Source organism: Anomalospiza imberbis, chromosome 2 (assembly GCF_031753505.1).
Source record: "Anomalospiza imberbis isolate Cuckoo-Finch-1a 21T00152 chromosome 2, ASM3175350v1, whole genome shotgun sequence".
In the NCBI taxonomy this organism is placed as follows: Eukaryota; Metazoa; Chordata; class Aves; order Passeriformes; family Viduidae; genus Anomalospiza; species Anomalospiza imberbis.
Genome location: NC_089682.1, coordinates 11,351,656 through 11,371,146, shown reverse-complemented (window position 1 = coordinate 11,371,146; position 19,491 = coordinate 11,351,656). Strand labels below are relative to the sequence as shown.

The following is a 19,491-nucleotide window of genomic DNA, read 5'->3' as shown; positions in this document are numbered from 1 at the left end:
CTCGCTTCCAATTATCCGTGTGCTACTAATAGAATAGAGTTATAGACAAATATGTAATTAATGTGAGGACATTTGCTAAAGGAAAAAATCTCTCACTTTCAGTGCTTGGGTGACCAGCATGCTGCTCTTGTTGGGCAAATGTGTTTTCAAGATGGACAAGCAAAAAACACGTAAGTTATTAGGAAAATAATAAGATAAACACCCTGCTCTGTTTTGAATTTAGTATTATGTTCTCTTTCAAGCAACTGCCAAATTCTTTTGTAGTTATCGTGTAAATACAGATCTACCTTTTGAGTGTGTTGACCCACAAAGTAAACCATGTCTTGACTCTTATATAAAGTAATGGAGATATTAAAATTACATAGCTTGTGAGGTATATTTTGGAACACAGTCACTGTGAGGAAAATCTCTATGTGACAGTGGGGTTTTCATTTTAACATTCTTCAAAACACAGATTTAAAAAGTTGCAGTGTCATTTAAATGGTGACCTAAGGATAAGTAAATGCAGTACAGTGAGTTAGATTGCATTGACTTGAATGACACAGCTTTGCTAGATTGGAAAGGTCCGTTTCAATTGCAGTGCTTAGTTTTGCTTTTATGTCTAGCTCAGAGTGGAGAATTTTACATTTGCATTTTCCTGTTTCTCAGCCTCTTAGTGTCCTTTGTTTAAAAATAGCTGATCAGTTAAATCAGGCAACTGGTATAATCAAAAAATCATTGGAGTAGAAGCTGTGTGCTGAAATGACTTACTGTTCCATTCACAACCAGGTGCTTAACTAAGCATGTAGGGACATACACACTCAGGTATGGGAGTTTCACAGGTAGGATTACATATTAGCCTATCTTGTTTTAATTAATTTCTGTTATTGCTTTACTATTTCTTTTTCCAAATATAACTGAAGGCTATCTCAGGACTGGTTTAAGGTATTAGTTTTGAGGAGTTTAAAAAGGTAAGGAATATTTTTCTTGAGAATAACTTCTTAGAGTTTGTTGGAGTGGTTTGTAGTATTTTGTACTCCTTATATTAAATTGTGTTCTTGTATGAGTGTGTATGCACATATATATATGATTTGGTCTTCAAATGGGAAACATGACATTTTTAGAAATTTTAAAATGGTTTATGGACTAACGAAAACCCTCTTTGTGACAGGAACAAAGTTTCTTAAAATTTCCCATTTAATATTGTGAAATATTTATTTTATAAAGTTGCTCTCATAATCAGCTTAAATTGAAGTAGGTAAACACTTCCACCAAAGAGGAATTTACACTTAGTTTTCAGCCATATCTCTCCTTGATCAAGTGTTAGACAAAAATAGAGAAAGATGTGGCTAGATTTTTCAGCTTCAGGCTGCATTCAAATCAACTTTTTGAGGATAGTTTTAATCATCAGTAAATGGCAGCAAAACCTTCAAGGGTCAAAAAGAGTGGTGTCCTGACTCTTTACAGGGGACTCATGGACTGCAGTAGCAGGTTATTCTTTAAACATTCTGGTTTTAACTTTGCTTTGCTTTCATGCTAGGTACGGAACAGGTTGTTTCTTGCTGTGCAACACAGGTCAGAAGGTCAGTTGCCTTTTTGAGGTGTTTGCTTTTTTATTTTTCACAATCCATTTAAGTTCTGAAACACAACTGTAAGTTAGCCATTCTTAGACTTATTAACAACAATTATATTGCCAGACAAAGGGAAAAGCACGTACTGAAATCTGAAAGAATAAAAGTAGTAATTTTTTCAAGGTGTTTCTGTAAGATTCCATTTCCTGTCTCCTTAAGTTTCCAAACAGAACTTTTCCTAACAAGCTTCTTGCTCTTCCCTTGTATATGTTTCTTGTTGTCATCCAGACAGGATTATTTAACCATGTGCCTTTTTCCTTGTCTTGGCTGTTTTATTTCTTCTCTTCATTATCTGTCATCATTTCCTTGTAGTTGGAGTTGAATAAATAGCACAACAGTGTGGCTTCCTTCTCATTTACATCTTCCCCTAAAGAACCCCAATTATTTTCTTTAAGGAAGATGGAAAGATCACAAGCAGCAGCTTGTGGAAACAAGAATTAGCACCAGCAATCTGAGTGTTCTATCTTAGGTGTTTATTTAGAGCTACTGATAATTTACTTTGTTTAAACTTTGTGTATTTACTTTGAAAGTTTGGTCCCTTGTTTATTATAATTTGAATGTCTTTATGTAAGTATTTTCTGGCTCTGTTCATGCTTTACCTTTTCTTTCCCCTTTCCCCATTTAGTCTGTGTTTTCTGAGCATGGTCTTATAACCACAATAGCTTACAAAATGGGCAGAGACAAACCAGCTTTTTATGCACTAGAGGTAAGTTCAGTACTTTCTTCCTTTTTGTAATGATACATGTTCTTATTTACTTCTGTTATCTGGTATTTTTATGGTGTCTTCAGATGTGCAGAAATGAAATGCAGCTGTGTTATGCTTGTGTACTTGAAGGCTTCTGTGTGTTTTTGGTTATTCTTGTCTCCAATCTATATCATGAAATCTAATAAAAAATATTTCTTCATTGCATCATTTATACTTTCAGATCTAGATGGCTGAAACTTTTTTTCTGTTACTCTGTCTCTCAAATCTTTAATAAATACTATAAATAAAAACCCATAAATTTTGTAATACTAAATTGGGTTTAAAAAAGGGGGAGAAAGTACTAATGTTTCAGTTATTACCTCATAATAAAGTCATAGTTAAAATTTTTTAGTTTGTTCTAATGGATTTTACTTCTAACTTCTAAAAGTGTAAATCAAATTTCTGGGAAAAAAATCCTCTAATAATTTAGCTTTTTTTACCTCTTTCATTTAGGTGCCTACTTACAGAATTTAGTTTCTCAGTTCTCCAAACAAGACTAAGGGCATCCAAATTATATAGAAAATTGTACTTATGCTTAAACTTTAGGGTTCATTGTTCTAAAGCTCGGCTTCTGAAACACAGATAAACTGAGCGTCTACTTGGCACCAAAGTTTTGTTTAGAACAACAAAATTATTATTCTTCCATCTGTGCTGCTTAATGTGCTAAGTATTGTAATATAATAATTATTCTCAAAAGCCATACACTGACTGCTGATATTGAGCTTTTGTAGACAGGCTGTGTTTTCCACGTGAAAGACAACACAGGATTTTCTTCACTGCGAGAATAGTTTGTGGCTTATGGTACTTTATTAGGCTGTGGAAGACTGCATTTATTTCCTTTTCCTTCCCTGAAGAAAGTGAATCTTGCATTTGCCAAGACCTGGCAAACTCTGGGATTTTTATTTTGTGTGGGTGTGTGAGAGGTTTGTTTTATTTTTAACCCATGTTCTTAAAGCAAGAACTGAAACTGTCTTGAGAGTGATTTGAATTCTTGCATGCTGAAACACCTGCACTTTGCTTCTTCTTCACCTCAAAGTCTTTAATGATATTGTCTGAAAACATGGCTTCATCAGAATCTATTAAGTGTGCTTTGTCCTGTATCCATTCTAGAATCATCTGCAGTCTGCTGGTTGAGACACTGCAGAGAGACAGAAAATGTGGATTCAGCCTTTTCCTTTAATCAAACTGGTATCTTGTAATAGCCAGCTTCTTAGAAAACACCCCTGCCCCTTCTAGCAGTGGCTTTGAATGAAAATATAATGCTACTACTGTTTTACTTGAAACTTAGTTTACTGGACTTGGCTTTGGGGTTAGATGGAAGCCATGCCATCCATCTATGTTGTGATGAAGCTGGTCAGGGCCATTTGCTGAAACAACAGAGCAATTTTGCTGGCAAGTGCACAAGTGCCTAAATTTTCTGTCTTCATGGATGTTTGTATTTAAACTAGACATAATTAGTATTGGGTTTTTTTTTTTATCAAAACATAAAAATATTCATGTGTCACAAAAAGAAGACTGAGGCTACTGAGCCTCATAACTATATATTCGGAAGACATAAATTAGAAAGACAAGAAGACTACTTGGGAAATGTCACTGTAATTTCCCCTTATGGAAAAAAAGCATACAATATGCACCTTTTCTACGTGGAGTCTGTGTAAAAGGCTGCCCTTTTTAGATGGCAGTCTTCAGATGCTAAGAAACTTTGTGGCTTGATTGTGAGCTGTGACTGTAAGCCTGCAGGTGGAGGCCACAGCAACCTCTCCTCCCCAGGCTTACTAAAAGCAGCACAAAGCTACCAGTTGTTGTCTCCTAAAGGAGTGACTTTGTTTCCTTCAGGGATCTGTTGCAATAGCTGGGGCTGTTGTTCGCTGGCTGAGGGACAATCTGGGCATTGCTAAGACTTCAGAGGAAGTTGGTGAGTATGGAGCCGTTCAGTTTAAGTTTTCCAATGTCTCTATTGGTGAATAAAAGCTCAAAATATGTAAGTAAAGAAAAACTTGAAAGTGCATATATTTTGTTGTGTTTAAACACAACAAAAACTTACTTTGCATCCATGAGCTCACTGTTGATACTTGTATTTCATAGAGCCTATCAACACAGTTTTGGAAAGGATTTGTCAGCTTTGCTCTGTTGCAATCTGTAATTTTTAGTAGTTTTCCTGGTAAGCAGATATTCAGGAAGATACTATACTTAGAAAATATCTCCTGGGTTTATACAGTGTTTAAGTTTCCAGAGCCAAGGGTTTTTAAGTCTGTATTACAGAAAGCAGTATAAATTTGATCCTAAACCTACATATTCTCGTTATAAACATGAGAACCTGAGGCCCTGCAAGTGTATTTAATATTTATGTAGTAGGCTTCATATCCATTGAGTTAGGGATCTCAGTTTGCAAAGTTGCTTCTTTGCAACTTTGCAAAGGAGATGTGGAGGAGGGTAATCTGTTTTGGCTGAGAATGCAGTAATCCTTTAATATTTGTGTAGCTGTTGTTTTTTAATTCAGATGAACTGAAACAAACTGGATTGTAACATAAAAACTAAGAACATATCAAAATTTGGAAAATAAAAAATGTCAGAAGCATGCAAAGGCAAAAATTTGAAAGTGACTGATTTAATGAGATTTAGAACTGAAAATAAATTTATTACATATTTTTAATAAATTGATATCTTTTTCAAAGGTGAGAAATTTAGAATTAAAATTTAATATAAAACTTCAAAGATTCAGCAAAAACTTGGAGCATCAGTCTGTTTTTCTGAAAGCAAGCTTTGAAGATCATACAGAAGAATATAAACTGCTATCACACAAATTAGCCATTTGTTGAGACTACAGTACCTCTTCACAAGTTTGTCAAGACCTTTGGGAGGTTTGAGTTTCAGGGCCTTTAACTTTGTCAGTGTTGTTAAAGTCACATAGGGATTCATCATCTCTTCCTGTTTCACTGAACTTGTCTTTCCTTCTGCCTTCACTCCTGTTTTTAAGCAGAGTCTGTATGAAAGAATCATTTTAGAAAGACTTCTTGAAGATGTTTTACTACTTCTTTCCTATATTGCTATGTTTCTCTGATCAATGCAAAAGCAGAAAGAAAATGATTCTTTCTTGTTATAGGAAAGAGTTGTTCATTAGCAATTATGTCTTTTGTCGTTCTAAATGTCTTAATATATTTTTTTAATTAAAACTATTTTGGTATTGAGGAGTTCATATATCCACAGTTATTATTCTCATATCAAGAAACTTCAGATTTCCTTCTATCTGGCCTTATGATTAAATACATAAGCTGACAATTTGGAGTTATAAATCCATTTGAAATTAATGGGAATTTAGTTCTTAACTCCCTTTGGTCTTGATCCAGTTTCACTTGCTTGCCTTGACTTAAGTGCAAGTAAAGTGTGACCTTTTGGACTGCTTTGAAGGTTGCATTCTTTATCCACATGATAGATAACATTTGAAAACCTCACAAAATCTAGGTCAGAATATTGAGTACACTGTTTTGGGTTTCAGTTTTGATTTTTCATTTTGCATTTCCCACAACTCGTTATGCTCCATCTTCTGTTCATGTTGTTGCAAAAGGAAAACTGGTTAACAAGGAGCAGAGTGCCAGCATTAGTTATATTTTCTAGTTGTGTACATGGCTGGATATCTAGCTACCCAAGATATCCTGAATATTTTTCTTAATTAAATAATAACACTTTAAAGTGCTGTATTTTAAGTAAGTGTTTTGTGTGTGCATTAGAAAAACTGGCTGAAGATGTGGGAACTTCCTACGGCTGCTACTTTGTGCCAGCATTTTCAGGACTGTATGCACCATACTGGGAACCCAGTGCAAGGGGGTAAGGATCTGACTGAACACTGCACTTGCAGGGGGATTTAATTTTACAAATTTTACAAATATTCCTTCCAGGTATGTGAAATTTTCCTTTTTGTTGCCTTGATATGTCCAGATACAACATTCTCTGTGGTATTTTCATGAGCTACTGTGTTTCTGTTTTATATTTAACCTGCTCAAAACAGCAACTGCTACTAGGAGGAAAGGAAGGATTAGCTAGCCCAGCTATTGATCCTCCTCTCTCCTCTCCTCTCCTCTCCTCTCCTCTCCTCTCCTCTCCTCTCCTCTCCTCTCCTCTCCTCTCCTCTCCTCTCCTCTCCTCTCCTCTCCTCTCCTCTCCTCTCCTCTCCTCTCCTCTCCTCTCCTCTCCTCTCCTCTCCTCTCCTCTCCTCTCCTCTCCTCTCCTCTCCTCTCCTCTCCTCTCCTCTCCTCTCCTCTCCTCTCCTCTCCTCTCCTCTCCTCTCCTCTCCTCTCCTCTCCTCTCCTCTCCTCTCCTCTCCTCTCCTCTCCTCTCCTCTCCTCTCCTCTCCTCTCCTCTCCTTGTCCCCCTCCTCAAAAAAAAACCAAAAAAACCCCCAAAAAACCCAAAAAAACAACAGTGTGGGGCAGCAGGGCAAGGAAAACAATTTCTGGTTTTGAAAGGGTTTTTATCTCACTAAAGTAAAAGAAGAGGTCTGCATTCATGTGAAATATCAGGCAACAAAAGTAGTAAAGGAAGAATTCTGTGCTTATTTGTGATTTTGAGTTCAGTTTCAGGCCGTGTAATTCCTTCCCGCTTTGCTTCCTTCCCCTTGCATACCACTTTCTTTCCAGTCTATTGAAAATTCTTTTCTACTCCTTTTTTTACAGCCTCTTTCCCAGTAGTTCAGACTCAACCACCTGGTAATAGTTCAAACAATAGGTTTTCATTTGTCTTTTCTGCTGTTGTGAGCTTGCCTAGTGTTGTTGGAATCACAAGATGCATGGAAGCATAACAAATATAATTATAAAATAACTTTACTAGAGTGGTAAAAGAAGTCTTAAAGGCTAGCTTGTTCCCAAGGTTTCAAGTAGTTGCATCTTTAGGATTCAGATGCTGCTTGTATGTATCTTTTTCTTTAAGGAAAAAGAAAAATCTCTGAATTAGATGTCTTTACAGTTTTTCATATCAGAATATTTAACTTTTAATGGTTAAAAACTGATCTTTCGAATGGTAACAATGAAAAATGTCCTTTAATATCTTTGAACTTGCATGTATCCAGCAGTGTTTCTCTGTAGTACTGTGCTGTTCCTCAGCTGTTGAAATAGAATAAAAGATGGTTATTTGCTCTGCCATTCAGAGCACATTGGCACAATTCAGCTTACTCATGGCTAGATGTAGCATAATTCCCATACCCAAAAATCTCTTTGAAGGTTCAGAAGCAACTAATTATCAGACTAGATCTGAAAACAATTTCAAACATTTAGAGAACAGCAATGACCCATATGGACTTTTCCTTAAGAACTGAAAACATTAGAGAATTCATTAAGATCTTAGTGATAATTTCTATTATTTTTTAATCAGAAATCAACCTCAATCAAGCCTTTTTGTTTTTTTCTTTAAGACAGACTAGAATTTGTGGGGCTGTTTGTGTGTGTGTACGGGTGATTTATGGCAACTGTATTGATTGGACCCTTGAAAGCACCTTGTCAGGAAAATGAGAGTTTAGATTAAAGAAAAAATAGCTTTTTAATATTAAAAAAGTAATCTTTATGCAATAGAACTGAATGAGATTTGAAGAGGACCTAGGTGTGAAGTATAGGTTTATGTCTGATAAAGAAGAGTGTCTTAATTGGGTTTTTTCTCTCTTCAACAGTATCATCTGTGGCCTTACTCAGTTTACAAATAAAAACCACATCGCCTTCGCTGCACTAGAAGCAGTTTGCTTTCAAACACGAGAGGTAAAAGCAAATTGGGTCCTAAATTCATTGTAAATTAGTGTGATAACAGGAAATGTAGCTCTTCAGGAAAAGAGATGTAAAAGATTTAATGAAGATTAGTCATATGCTTTATTTTGTACTTGGATACTATTCTTGTCTTTACTTGTTGCTAATGTTGAAAAATTGCTCCTGTGGACTTAGCTAAAATTGAGTGGTACATTTTTTTAGAGTGGTAATGCTGCTTTTTACCAGCATGTAAAATAAGGTAAACATATTTTGTGAATATTTTGAGGGGCAGAACATAGAATGTTTAGAATGGCAAGGCCAGTGACATAACTACAAAGTTTCATTAGTGTAGAAAACTACACTTTATGGTCTGCTGTGACAGGGATGGCTTATGTCACTTCTGGTACACAAGAACAAACAGGACTTAAGGCAAGACAGCAGCAAACATACCAAGGGAAAGCTGGCTTCATTTCCTGCTTGTTCCATCCTTCACTACCTCAGCTGGCATTCAGTAGCAGCCAACCAAAATTCTCACAGAGGAAATTAATCCCCATGCCAACTCAAAGAGGTTGATATCAGTATTGAGCATTGAATCTTTATATCATAATCTACTCCTCCCTGTGTTTCCAGTCCCTGGGTTCTGTGCAAATACAGGAGGAAATGAAATCCCTAGACCTTGCAGGATAATGGTCAAGCCTTAATTTGATTATATGAATTAAACTGCTGTTATTTAAACATACTGATTTTTAAAACAGCATCCTGCTCAAACCATGTAAGAGGAGGGAAGCAGTGTGCTGTTTCCGTAGTGACATAGAATAAAGTACTCATTGAAAAAGACTGACAGAAATTTCACTCAAGCTTCTGCTTTTGAAGCTGTGCTGACAACCTCCGAGTCCTCAGAAGGTTGTGAAGGAAATTGGAAGTAGCATTCTAATTTTCTAATTCTTGTACTAGAAGTCAGGGTAAAGTTAGGCAACTGAACTGATTTGTTGTCTGCTCCTCTTTCCTTGTCCGCCCTCCCATCCATTCCCTCTTGTGTGACAATTCAGTGAACTTTCCAGCAGAAAATTATCCCTTTTTTTTGCTGGGCTATTTTTCTGCTGGATTAATGACCTCAGCTGCCTCACAGAGGCATTCAGCAAATGTCAGAATGCAAGGCAGGGCATGTGGCTGGGAGTAGGAGAGGGGAATAAAGCTGTCAGACTGAGTGAGGGTGAAGTTCGCTGTTTGAACAGACCTAGCACTTCCCCATACTTTAGTCACTCTGATTTTATCACAATGACAGGAGTGCCTGATCAGGCACTGGGCACTCTTAAATGAACGGATCAAATCCTAGCAATACAGGTGAAATATGTTTATGTTTTTCTAAAGATACATAATTATCTCTGCCTTGTCAGAAACAAAGTTCTTTCAATTCCGATAAAAATGGAAGTCTTCAGGAAAACCCTAAATTGGAGGTCAGCTTCACTGGAATTCTTGCCTGTTTGTGAAATTCACATCTTCTGAGTACTTTGTTATCCAAAAAGTTTCTTCCTTATGCAGAGAGATGACACGTGTTACATTTTTTCTTCCAGAAGGAATTTTGGAAAAATAAGCACTTTTTCAGTTTTTTTCTAAGAGCTGTACAATGCTGTCATGAGGCAAAATCTGTATACTTGGATCCTTGCTCTTCATCTCACCTGTGTACAATAGAGATAGCAAATACCTTGTAATTTTTAACCTTTATTTATCCTAGGCAGTTCCTTTAGCTCCTTTAAATATTTTTCTGGTAAGGGACCTTGCTGTCTTACTTTCTGGAAACTGGGAGAATCTCCTGGATAGTTAATGTCCATGTAGTTTTCACTATCTTGCAAGCCTACAATTTTTTTGTTCTTTTTTAAGTAGCATGTTGACTGTTCCTGGTAAATATTGTATTACTGGGTACTTTGTGAGCTACAGAACAGAGCAGAATGCACTGTAGTTTTGGTCTTTTTTGTGGTGTGTGTTGTTTTGTCATTTAAAGCTGAGAGAAACACACCTCTTTTTTATTTAAATACACTGAAAAATTACAAAGAAAATATCATACTGTACTTGTTAATGCCTAACTTGTGCACTAGCCTTATAAAATGTAAATGAGACATTTAACTGACTGCTTTTACAAAACCCTACAAAAAACACCATTCTGTATTTATTGGTGCTTATGGGGTAATGCCATGGTGTTACCAGTAACTAAGGTTTGAGGCAAGTCTTATGTTTTTAGGAAAGCCTCTAAAAAGCATATTGAGAGATGTCAGTAAATTAAATACTCCATCTAAGTTAATTATCCCTTGCAAACACTTCAACACTTTTCAGCTAGAGACTGTGCCCAAATGAAGGAAACATAATTTTACAAAAAAATTTCACTAACAGTTTATTTTTGCTCTCTGTCTTGTTTGATATAAAATTCTCCGTTTTCAACAACTAACTGAAAATATTTGAAGAGGCTACTCTTTCAAAACATTTCAGTATTCCTCAGTTCTTATTGAAGAGTCTTCCAGATTGCCAAATATTTAAATTCTTCAATTCTTTAATCATTGAATTAGAGAAAGTATCTAGAAAAAGTATGATCAATGGAAGGACTCCATTTATTATTGCTGCTTCCTTTGTTAGCTTTGATAAATGTTCTCATCAACTTTTCTTAAAATTCCTCTCAGGCCACTTAAGCAGCATATAGGATACATCTAGAGCACCTGAGGAGAAAGGTGTCCTACACTAGGATTTCTGTAATGAAGAGAATGCACATGCTGTGTATTAAACAAAACTGTGTTGTCATTATGTCTGTTTTGCCTTTTAGTATATAGGAGAGAGGAACGATCTACTTAACATTCTTCAGCTAATGCTGTAGTATCAGTGTTTTACACTTAGAGGGTATCAGAGCATTTCTGTGCAATTAAATTGTAACATGTATTACTCTTATTTAAGATTCTAGATGCCATGAACAAGGACTGCGGGATTCCACTAAGTCAGTTACAAGTAGATGGAGGAATGACCAATAACAAAATCCTCATGCAACTCCAATCAGACATTCTCTGTATTCCAGTAGGTAAGATGAATTTACAGCTCCTGCTTTCTTTTTAATGCTGAAAACATTAGTTTGTAATAGCTGTTGAGAACAAACTGGGTAGATTGCTTTGTTGTTGTATCTTGCTAGATATATCAGTCTTTAGTTCTGATGCCATTAAGGTGACTTCCATTAAAAATCATTATGGTCTTCTCTGTGTTTTGCTTCAGTAAAGCCATCAATGACTGAAACAACAGCATTAGGAGCTGCTATGGCAGCAGGAGCTGCAGAAGGTATTGAAGTTTGGAGTCTGAATCCTGGAGATTTGACTGCAGTGACATGTGAACGATTTGAACCACAGATAAACCCAGAGGGTAAAACCTTTTTGTGTTATCTGAGTTGCAAACTTATTTTTTTCACAGATGTTGACACGACTGGTTTTGGGTACTCTTCTTTTGGCTTTAAAAAGCCTACATTAATTATTGCTTTTTAGCTAGCTATCTATCTCATCAGTTCTTAAGCCCTTGTAGAGATGGAAAGTATGCACTTGACATAATTAATCCCTGTGCAAGATAAATGCTTTTTTGTCTTTTCAATTATTTCTTAATTTTTGGTACATAATTTTGTCTTACCATTATGATTATAATTACTTCTAAAATCCCTACTTCAAGACAGCATTTTAAGGGTTTCTACATAAATATCAATTGCGTGATTTTCCACTGCTTGTAAATCTTTTATTGGTGAACATGAAGAAATTTTATTTTATTTCTTCTTACTGTACATAACTGTGGGGTTTGGGGTGGAGTTTTTTTGTATTCAAAAAAGGATTTTATATTACTTTCTCTGTGCAGACAAATGATACTGTGCAAAAGAGTGAAAAACTTGTATTGCTGTATCTGGTTCTTAAATATTTGTGGTTGCACACCTATTGAGAGGCTTTTCTGTTTTCTGATTTCTTAATTTCAGAAAGTGAATATCGCTATGCCAGGTGGAAGAAAGCTGTGATGAAGTCTATGGGATGGGAGACATCTGGCGTTCCTTCAAATGGTAAACCAAAAATTAATGCAGGTCAAGTATTATTAATTAGCCAGTTTACCTAGGGAACTCATCTTGCTTTTGCTGACCTTTTCTATTCATACCATCTCTGGACTGCTATAGTGATTTAAAGGTCATTACTTAAATCCACTGTGGAAGCAAAGCAGAAAAATAGATAGCTGGGTCTTCCTCTTGAATAGCTGTAGGTTTTGCAGAATGGCACTGGATTGCAAAAGAAAAAATATCATCTGCAAGACAAGATACAGCACAATCCTTAGAGCACAGGGACTTTGTAAACTTTCTTATACCATAACCTCATGCTGCAAAGGAGAAAAGTTCCATCCTGTGGTTTTGCTTGCTGTATCTGCCTTTGTTTTTTGTTGTGTAGGAAGGAGGGATTGATATCCATATTAAAATCTATTTGACCCATAGGGCGTAAGAGCAAGGAGTTATCATAAAATAAAGAATTACACAGACTTATTGTTTACATACAGAAAATATGAAAAAAACTTTTGAGGGACTGAACAAGATCTTTCTTCTGAAGTAGAGGGCTTTCTCATCTGTCATGTTTGAATTAAATTAAACCTGTAGCCTTCCTGTGATCTATAATTTGAGTTTTTATTTTAGTACTATTTTGGGATAAGTTTTTAGTCCTGAGTAATAATATAACACATCATTTATGGGCTTTTATTTCATTTAATTTCCCTTTTATTGGAAAAACTATTAAATTAGAAAGTATTAAGTAAAGAATCCTCAAAATTTAAACTCCCCCCACAATCCAAAATCCACAGTGGGAGCCCTCAAGCTGCATGTGGCCACTTTCTTCTTCAAAGCTAAAATTTTCCTTTTGCCATCCTGATGTTGGTTTAAATATTTTATTTAACACTGTGGAATTCACAAACAATTCTGCCAAGGCTATTGGGAAGGGAAACAGGTGAATTAACATGAGCAATATGATTCCCTTCAGTATTGACCTTTATGATTTAGTACCCTTACATCTAACCTAATGCATATCTTACTGGGATAAAAAATTCTGCCTTGCAGTAAATAAATATAGATGTTTTTTCTTCAGTTTATGTGAAGAGATATGTTTATCAAACCTTTAGTGATTTTCTGGTCTAACACCTGGGGGAAAATGTTATTTTCTTTAGTGCTTTGATACTTTAGGGGTAGTTTGGGATTGGAGAATACTAGAAATGGGCTCAACCTAGATAGTGCTGACAGTGGAATTTGGACTTGAATTCTTCCAGAAAGAACCTGTTTTGAATTATTATGGGATTTATGCTTAATATTTTTTTAGTTCTTCTGCAAATATCACTACATTTGTTACTTTTTGCTTTTCATATATATTTAACACATATATTGCAATTTATATATATATTTCTCTTTTGATTTGCTTGACTGGAAACACCATCCCCTGGATGCCATCAGGTGACAGTAATATCTTCTCTAGTCTGCCTTTCAGTATTTTTATTATGGGTAGCATGCTAATGTTAATCGGAGCAAAGTATCTCTCAGGTTAGTTATTATTTGAACTAGATCATTTTAAAAACTATCTGCACTATTTTAAGTTTTAGGTTTTTTGTATTCCATCTGTCTGTTTCTAGCAAAAATGACTGATGCTTTTTGTTGTTCATGCACACAAACGTTGGAGGGTGTGAATCAGGCATAATGTGCCTAAGAGAACCAAGGGAATGCCATCTCAAATCCATCCTCATGTGCAGTGGCACATTTGTAGTTGTTGGATGCACATGAAACCTTGGACTCCCCTTTGTCTGTTGGTGCAGATTGCACACAGTTTATAACAGGGATACAGGTTGGAGCAGCCTAGCAGATTTATGCAATGCCTGCTTTAAAGTGTGCATGGCAGATAGAATAAGGTTCCATCCTTTATCCTGTATTTCTTCTTGCACTGTTTTTAATTATTTTGAGGATCCTGTTTAAATTAAGTGAAAACTATTTCTTCTGTCCCCAAAAGGCTTCATGCACCCATTTGATTTTTCTGGACCACCTTGAAACTATTGTATTATTAGAAATCTTCATCTACTAAATCTATAAAACAATTTTCTTGTACTTTGCTCTTGATGGATAGGTGAATTAATTTAGTCTAAGAGACCCTAAGAGGCTTAACTGCAAAACTAGGGACTGTGTGCATATGCAATGAAGATGCATCTTCAACCTGTTGATATACAATTTATTTTAAAAGAAAACTCTTAATGTATATGACAGTTACTTATGCCAGAAGTAAGACATTTCATTAAGATATTCTTACAGTAAGAAAAGGAAGTTTATTTGATGATGTCATTTATTCCTTGTCACAGAATTTAATTCCAGAGAAAGTATTTTACAGTATAGGCATTGTTGCTGCTTAGTAAGCTGTTTGGAGATTGTTTAGTTTTCTTTTTTTTTGTTTTGGTTTTGGAGGGATAGGCAAGGAGGTATTAATTAAACAGACAGTTGAGGACTCTAGCATGCTTCTGTGGTGATGTGTTTGTATTTTGTTTCTACTCATTCAGCCTGAATTAACTATTCAATTGTAATTTTCCTTGCATGGAAGAGGTGGTTGCAGCTTGTAGGAGAACTAAAATCAAACTAAACAAGTGCTAGGCAAAAATCAAAATGAACAAATGGATTTTCAGTGATTTACTAACTCTGGAATGTATATGTGAGTGAGAAAGATCTTCTTTATGAAGAATAAAATAAAACCAGCTGTGAATAAGTGGGTAAATTTTTAACAGGCTGAACAAAGTAACATGAATATAAAGGTACCTAAAATAATAGGGAAAATCAATGATAAATGAGCTAATAAGCAACTTAAATTCTGGGATAGCTTTTTAAAAACAACTAATCAGTAATCTGCATATTAAACTTGCACTGCTGGAACTCATAAGAAAAGATTTCTTTTTCTCCCTTCTTTAAGCTTGTCAGTGCCTTTCTGACCCACAATTGGGAAACATACTCATCTCAACTCACTGCAGCCTTTAGAGCTCATTTTTGACCTTGTTTTCAGATAACAGTAACTATTGATATGGTTACTGTTACTATGTGTATATAGTTGTTATACATACCAGTATAATTACTTTATATATTAATGTATTGCTTTACTATTTACATGGTAAGCTTGGGAATAGGAGAAATTGTGAGAAATTTCCTGTTCTTTGTTTTAAAAATTATGAGGTCTCAAAAAGAACAGCAACAGTGATGTTACATACAGGTTGTAGTTTTGCCCAGCTGTGCATTAGTGTAGAACATGAGATACAGAATTTGCTTTGTCAATTGGAGCACAGCTACTTCCCCTTTAGACACTTGCTCTGGTAAATATCCATTTGTTTTTAAAAGCTAGAACTTGCTGACCAGGCTTTCCTTCTAATTCAGTACAGAAACTCCATTTAATTAATTTGTTACATTTTATATTTTAGTGAAACCCTGTAACTCCAACACAGTCATCAGAGTAGTAGGTTTGAGGATTGAATTTATGGAGGATTGAATTCATCCTTCATGTGCTGAAACAGCAGTAAGTTGCAGAGCAACAGTGCTGATGTTGAACATGTCTCTCTAGGGCAGGGCCATGATTTTACAGCTACTGAAATGTGAAGGAAAAATCTGCTGTGCCAGAGCAGAGAACACTAGCATTGCAAAACCCCATTTACAGAACTGCTAAGCTGCCTTTTTCTGTGGCACCGGATGACTGAACAATACTCTATTAATTATATAATTTCATAATTTCATCAAAATCAGGCCAATTGTACCTTATTTTATGATCTTCATTCTTCTCTCCTGGAGAGAAATGGATGGTATTTTTCACTACTGAAGCAAGTGCATATAACACCTGGAGTCCTTATGCTAAGATTTTTTGTAGTTTTTCACACTCATTTTGGAAGTGGACATCAGAGAGATTTCAGTATATTCCATAGCTGTATTTTGGGTTTTTTGTTTTGTTTTGTTTTGTTTTTTGCAGGGGGTGGGTAGGAGTTAACTGAAAATGATCCTATATTTTATTAGATTCAAATTTAAATAAATGCCTTTGTGGGCTTAAATTGGCATCTCTCAAGTGAGGTATAGTGGGGATTGGCTATATATGGGGTCTTATGTGGCATCTGGGGTATAAAGTTATTTGACTTTATTCTCAGAGAATGAGACATCAGTGCTGATCAGCAAAAATATATTGTCCCTGCTTAAATACCCTGTGGGTTTGTTTACTTTTTTAAGATTCTGGTGTTCCTTTTTAGTTTCTTTTGTTGTGATTGTTACTGCCAAATTGCATAGTAATTTATATATAAGGATCACTGTGCAGTTCTGCAAGATAGTTGCAATAATATTTTCCAAATTTCTGAAAGTTGAGCTCATATTTAGAAGAAAATAAGCTTAAATTACCTTCTTTCATTCCTTCTACTTGTTAAAAATTTACCCATCCTAGTGGTGTGGTCTCTGCTCCCCCTACTGTGCACATCCCACACACTTAAGAGCTGGCTTATCTAGTGTCACAAGACATATCTAATTTATAATTGCAGTATTTGAAAACAAAAGTTGGTTTTACTGAATTCCTCTGATAGCTCAGCTTTGTTATAGAGTGTTACCAATGTTTTAGAAAAAGTTCTGTATTCCTAATGCACACATTTTTTATTTAAGGTAAATGAGGCTACTTAGTGGACTCACTGGATGCAGCTGCTTTTTTGTTTCGGTTTGTTTTGTTGTCTGAAGAGATTCCACCACCAACGTGATTATGCTACTTTTGTGGTTCAATCTATTCACGAATCCATCTGTCACCAGTCCCTGTGTAACTTCCCAGTGGTGCACTGAAAATTCAGTCTTCAGCCCTTCATTACTCTGTTCCTTACCCAAATCAACTCCAAATGCACTGGAAGCCTTTGTGTGGACGATCTCACATCATCCTCTAAAATTTCACAAGCCCTAGCTTTGTCTGAGAAAGTGGTATGGATAAAACCTGCAGTCTCTGAGGTAATGATGGCAGATGTTTAGCTGTCCTTTTCGGGAGTTTGGTACTTCACGCAACACACTTCAGAAAGTTAATGATGCACTGTGGAACTTTATAAACATCTTACAATTCTTCCAGCTGCTGTGAATTACTTTTCATATGCCAATGGTTGCCAAAGATGTTTTACTGTAGTTGCCACTGGTGTGAAACACCTTCCATGGTACAAACCTTTTAAACACTAGCCCAAGATGGATTACCATAGCACACATTGCCTCTGATTTGGCATTGAGGAGTTAGCTGCTATGGTCCACAGAGTATTGCTGAAACATTCAGTTGCAAGGTTAAAAAGTTGGGTTTGACTCTGGCACATATAGTCACTTGGCCCATCATAAGTATTTATGACACCAAGTACTGTAGTTGTACCTTTAAAGAGATGAGAGAAAATAGTGTTTTGCTTAAGGCCATGTTTCATCCTGTGGTTTTCTGCTAGCTTGGAAAGACAAGTTTGATGCAGCATGCTATTGACAGGACAGCTGCTTGGTCCTCAGCAACTGGTAATTTTTCAAACTACTCTGTACAGTGCACTTTTCTTGACCAGTACTGCATATATCTTGTCATCCTGCTTAAGTGACTATTTGTTAAACTTTAGAAAGTTGAAGCTAACTTCGTTTTCATTAAAGAGGGTCCACGCCAAACTAAATATCAGTGCTTTAGTTCTTAATGTCATTTAGTATATCTCAGGGACCAAAATCTCCCTTTCAGTTTCCATGTCCGTAGTTTTAACTGCAAGATGTTGCAAAATATGCTGGAACAATCCAAAACCCTGGCTCAGTAGAATAAGTACTGGCACCTGAAATGGGCCACTGGAATTTACAGACAATGGTGACAGCTGAATCGCATCTACTTTGAAATCTTTTGTTTTCCACATGAAAGGAGTGAGGTAATAATCTTATCTTCAGCTTTCCTGTTTGTACCAATAGCATCCCAAATGCCAGCCTTATTGGTTAGGTCAAGGAAAAGATGTTCTTGTGTAGTGATATTAGACCAGTATGGAATGGCAGCAAGGTTAAATGTGGGAACAACACAGAGAATTTCAAAGATGTGTTAAAATGCACTAGGAGTTAAAGGGAGAGCCTTTTTGTGTGCATTTGTTCTTAAAGATTGTCTTTAACAAAGTTTTTCTTTGATTAGAGGCTTAGTTTTTAAAAGGATGTTATATGTATGAAGCAATGAATTGCACAGAAGTTCAGGTCTGTACAATATATTTAATATCAAATGCATATTAATTGCCTTTTTATTGTCAAGTGCAATGACTTTTGAAAATGTGACTTTTAACTTAGATAAGGAACATTTTTTTGTCCTGCGGTTGCATGTATAACTTCAGCAGAGAGAAGGGATTTTGTACACAAGTAAATATAACAGCATCATTCAAATCCTGTCTCTCCTGTAAATACTCACGTGTGAAGTGTGACAGCCAGAATTTCTGGTGTTTCCAGTTTGTATTGGAGAGGTGAAGAGTGAAAAAAGAATATGATCCCATAGAAAAAATTTCATACTCCTTACTTTTACTCTGAGCTGTTTCTGACCCCAGTGTACCCCAAAGAAGAGGAGTGGAGCACAGGGAGCAGGGGCAGCACACACCTCAAACTCTGGCCTTCTGAATATGATCTCTGAGTCTTGCCAAAACCACTAAAGTGCTGGACCTGGGAACGAATAATGCTGAAGTGTTGCCTTTGCCCATGATCAATGTGGCAGGGGGAAAGCTTGTACCTAACAAGTAGGAGAGGGATTTTTTGCTGCTTTTCTGACTTATATTTTATTGGGAAACACAATTCCTATTAATTTTTCACTGAGTAAGAATCATTATTTTATTTTCAATTGCTGTTGCAAATGTTTTTTAAGAGTTTCACATCACTGTTAACTTTCTACCAACATAGTTGAAATATATTGTAAACTGCTTGTTGGCGGGGAGGGGACAAACTGTTAAAGTTAGCTTTTTGTGAAGCTGTGATTTTTTTTTTTTATGAATTACCAGTTTATAAATTCTTAATTGAGAAATGCATTAACTTGGTATTAAAGTACCATAAATGAATTGATGGAAGGTGTCCATTTATTCTTGTACATCATCTTTCATACATATTGTCACTAATATTTTTACATGAGGCATGAGTATACACTGATATATATAAAGCAGTAAAGCAGCCTCTCTGAGACGTGTTTTAAGTTGCTCAGGTGTACAGGTGAAATACATGCAGTTCTGCTTTCTGCTTCAGTGATGCAAGGACTCAAGGATTGGATTAGAAATCACATTTCCTCAAGTCCCTCCATGTTCAGGAAAAAGCAGGAAAACACAAGTAAAACAACAGGAAGGAACATGGTCGTAGTACAGGTTTGATGCAAAGGTGGGGTGGGGCCAATAC

General features: G+C 35.9%; 1 protein-coding gene across 3 annotated transcripts in view; it reads left to right on the top strand.

The window, feature by feature from the left end:
- GK (glycerol kinase) overlaps positions 1 to 19,163 on the top strand; it is a 34,470-nt gene extending 15,307 nt beyond the window's left edge. For 2 of the 3 annotated variants that reach the window (XM_068179824.1, XM_068179822.1), the window contains 11 exons: positions 103 to 170; positions 1,520 to 1,562; positions 2,236 to 2,316; positions 4,192 to 4,270; positions 6,084 to 6,180; positions 8,012 to 8,096; positions 11,022 to 11,142; positions 11,331 to 11,474; positions 12,067 to 12,147; positions 13,567 to 13,653; positions 16,765 to 19,163. In XM_068179824.1, coding sequence (XP_068035925.1) covers positions 103 to 170; positions 1,520 to 1,562; positions 2,236 to 2,316; positions 4,192 to 4,270; positions 6,084 to 6,180; positions 8,012 to 8,096; positions 11,022 to 11,142; positions 11,331 to 11,474; positions 12,067 to 12,147; positions 13,567 to 13,653; positions 16,765 to 16,772 — 894 coding nt within the window. In that variant the 3' untranslated portion in view covers positions 16,773 to 19,163. The remainder of the gene's footprint in view (positions 1 to 102; positions 171 to 1,519; positions 1,563 to 2,235; positions 2,317 to 4,191; positions 4,271 to 6,083; positions 6,181 to 8,011; positions 8,097 to 11,021; positions 11,143 to 11,330; positions 11,475 to 12,066; positions 12,148 to 13,566; positions 13,654 to 16,764) is intronic. The other variant, XM_068179825.1, reaches the window with a different exon arrangement.
- Positions 19,164 to 19,491: the final 328 nt, after the last annotated feature.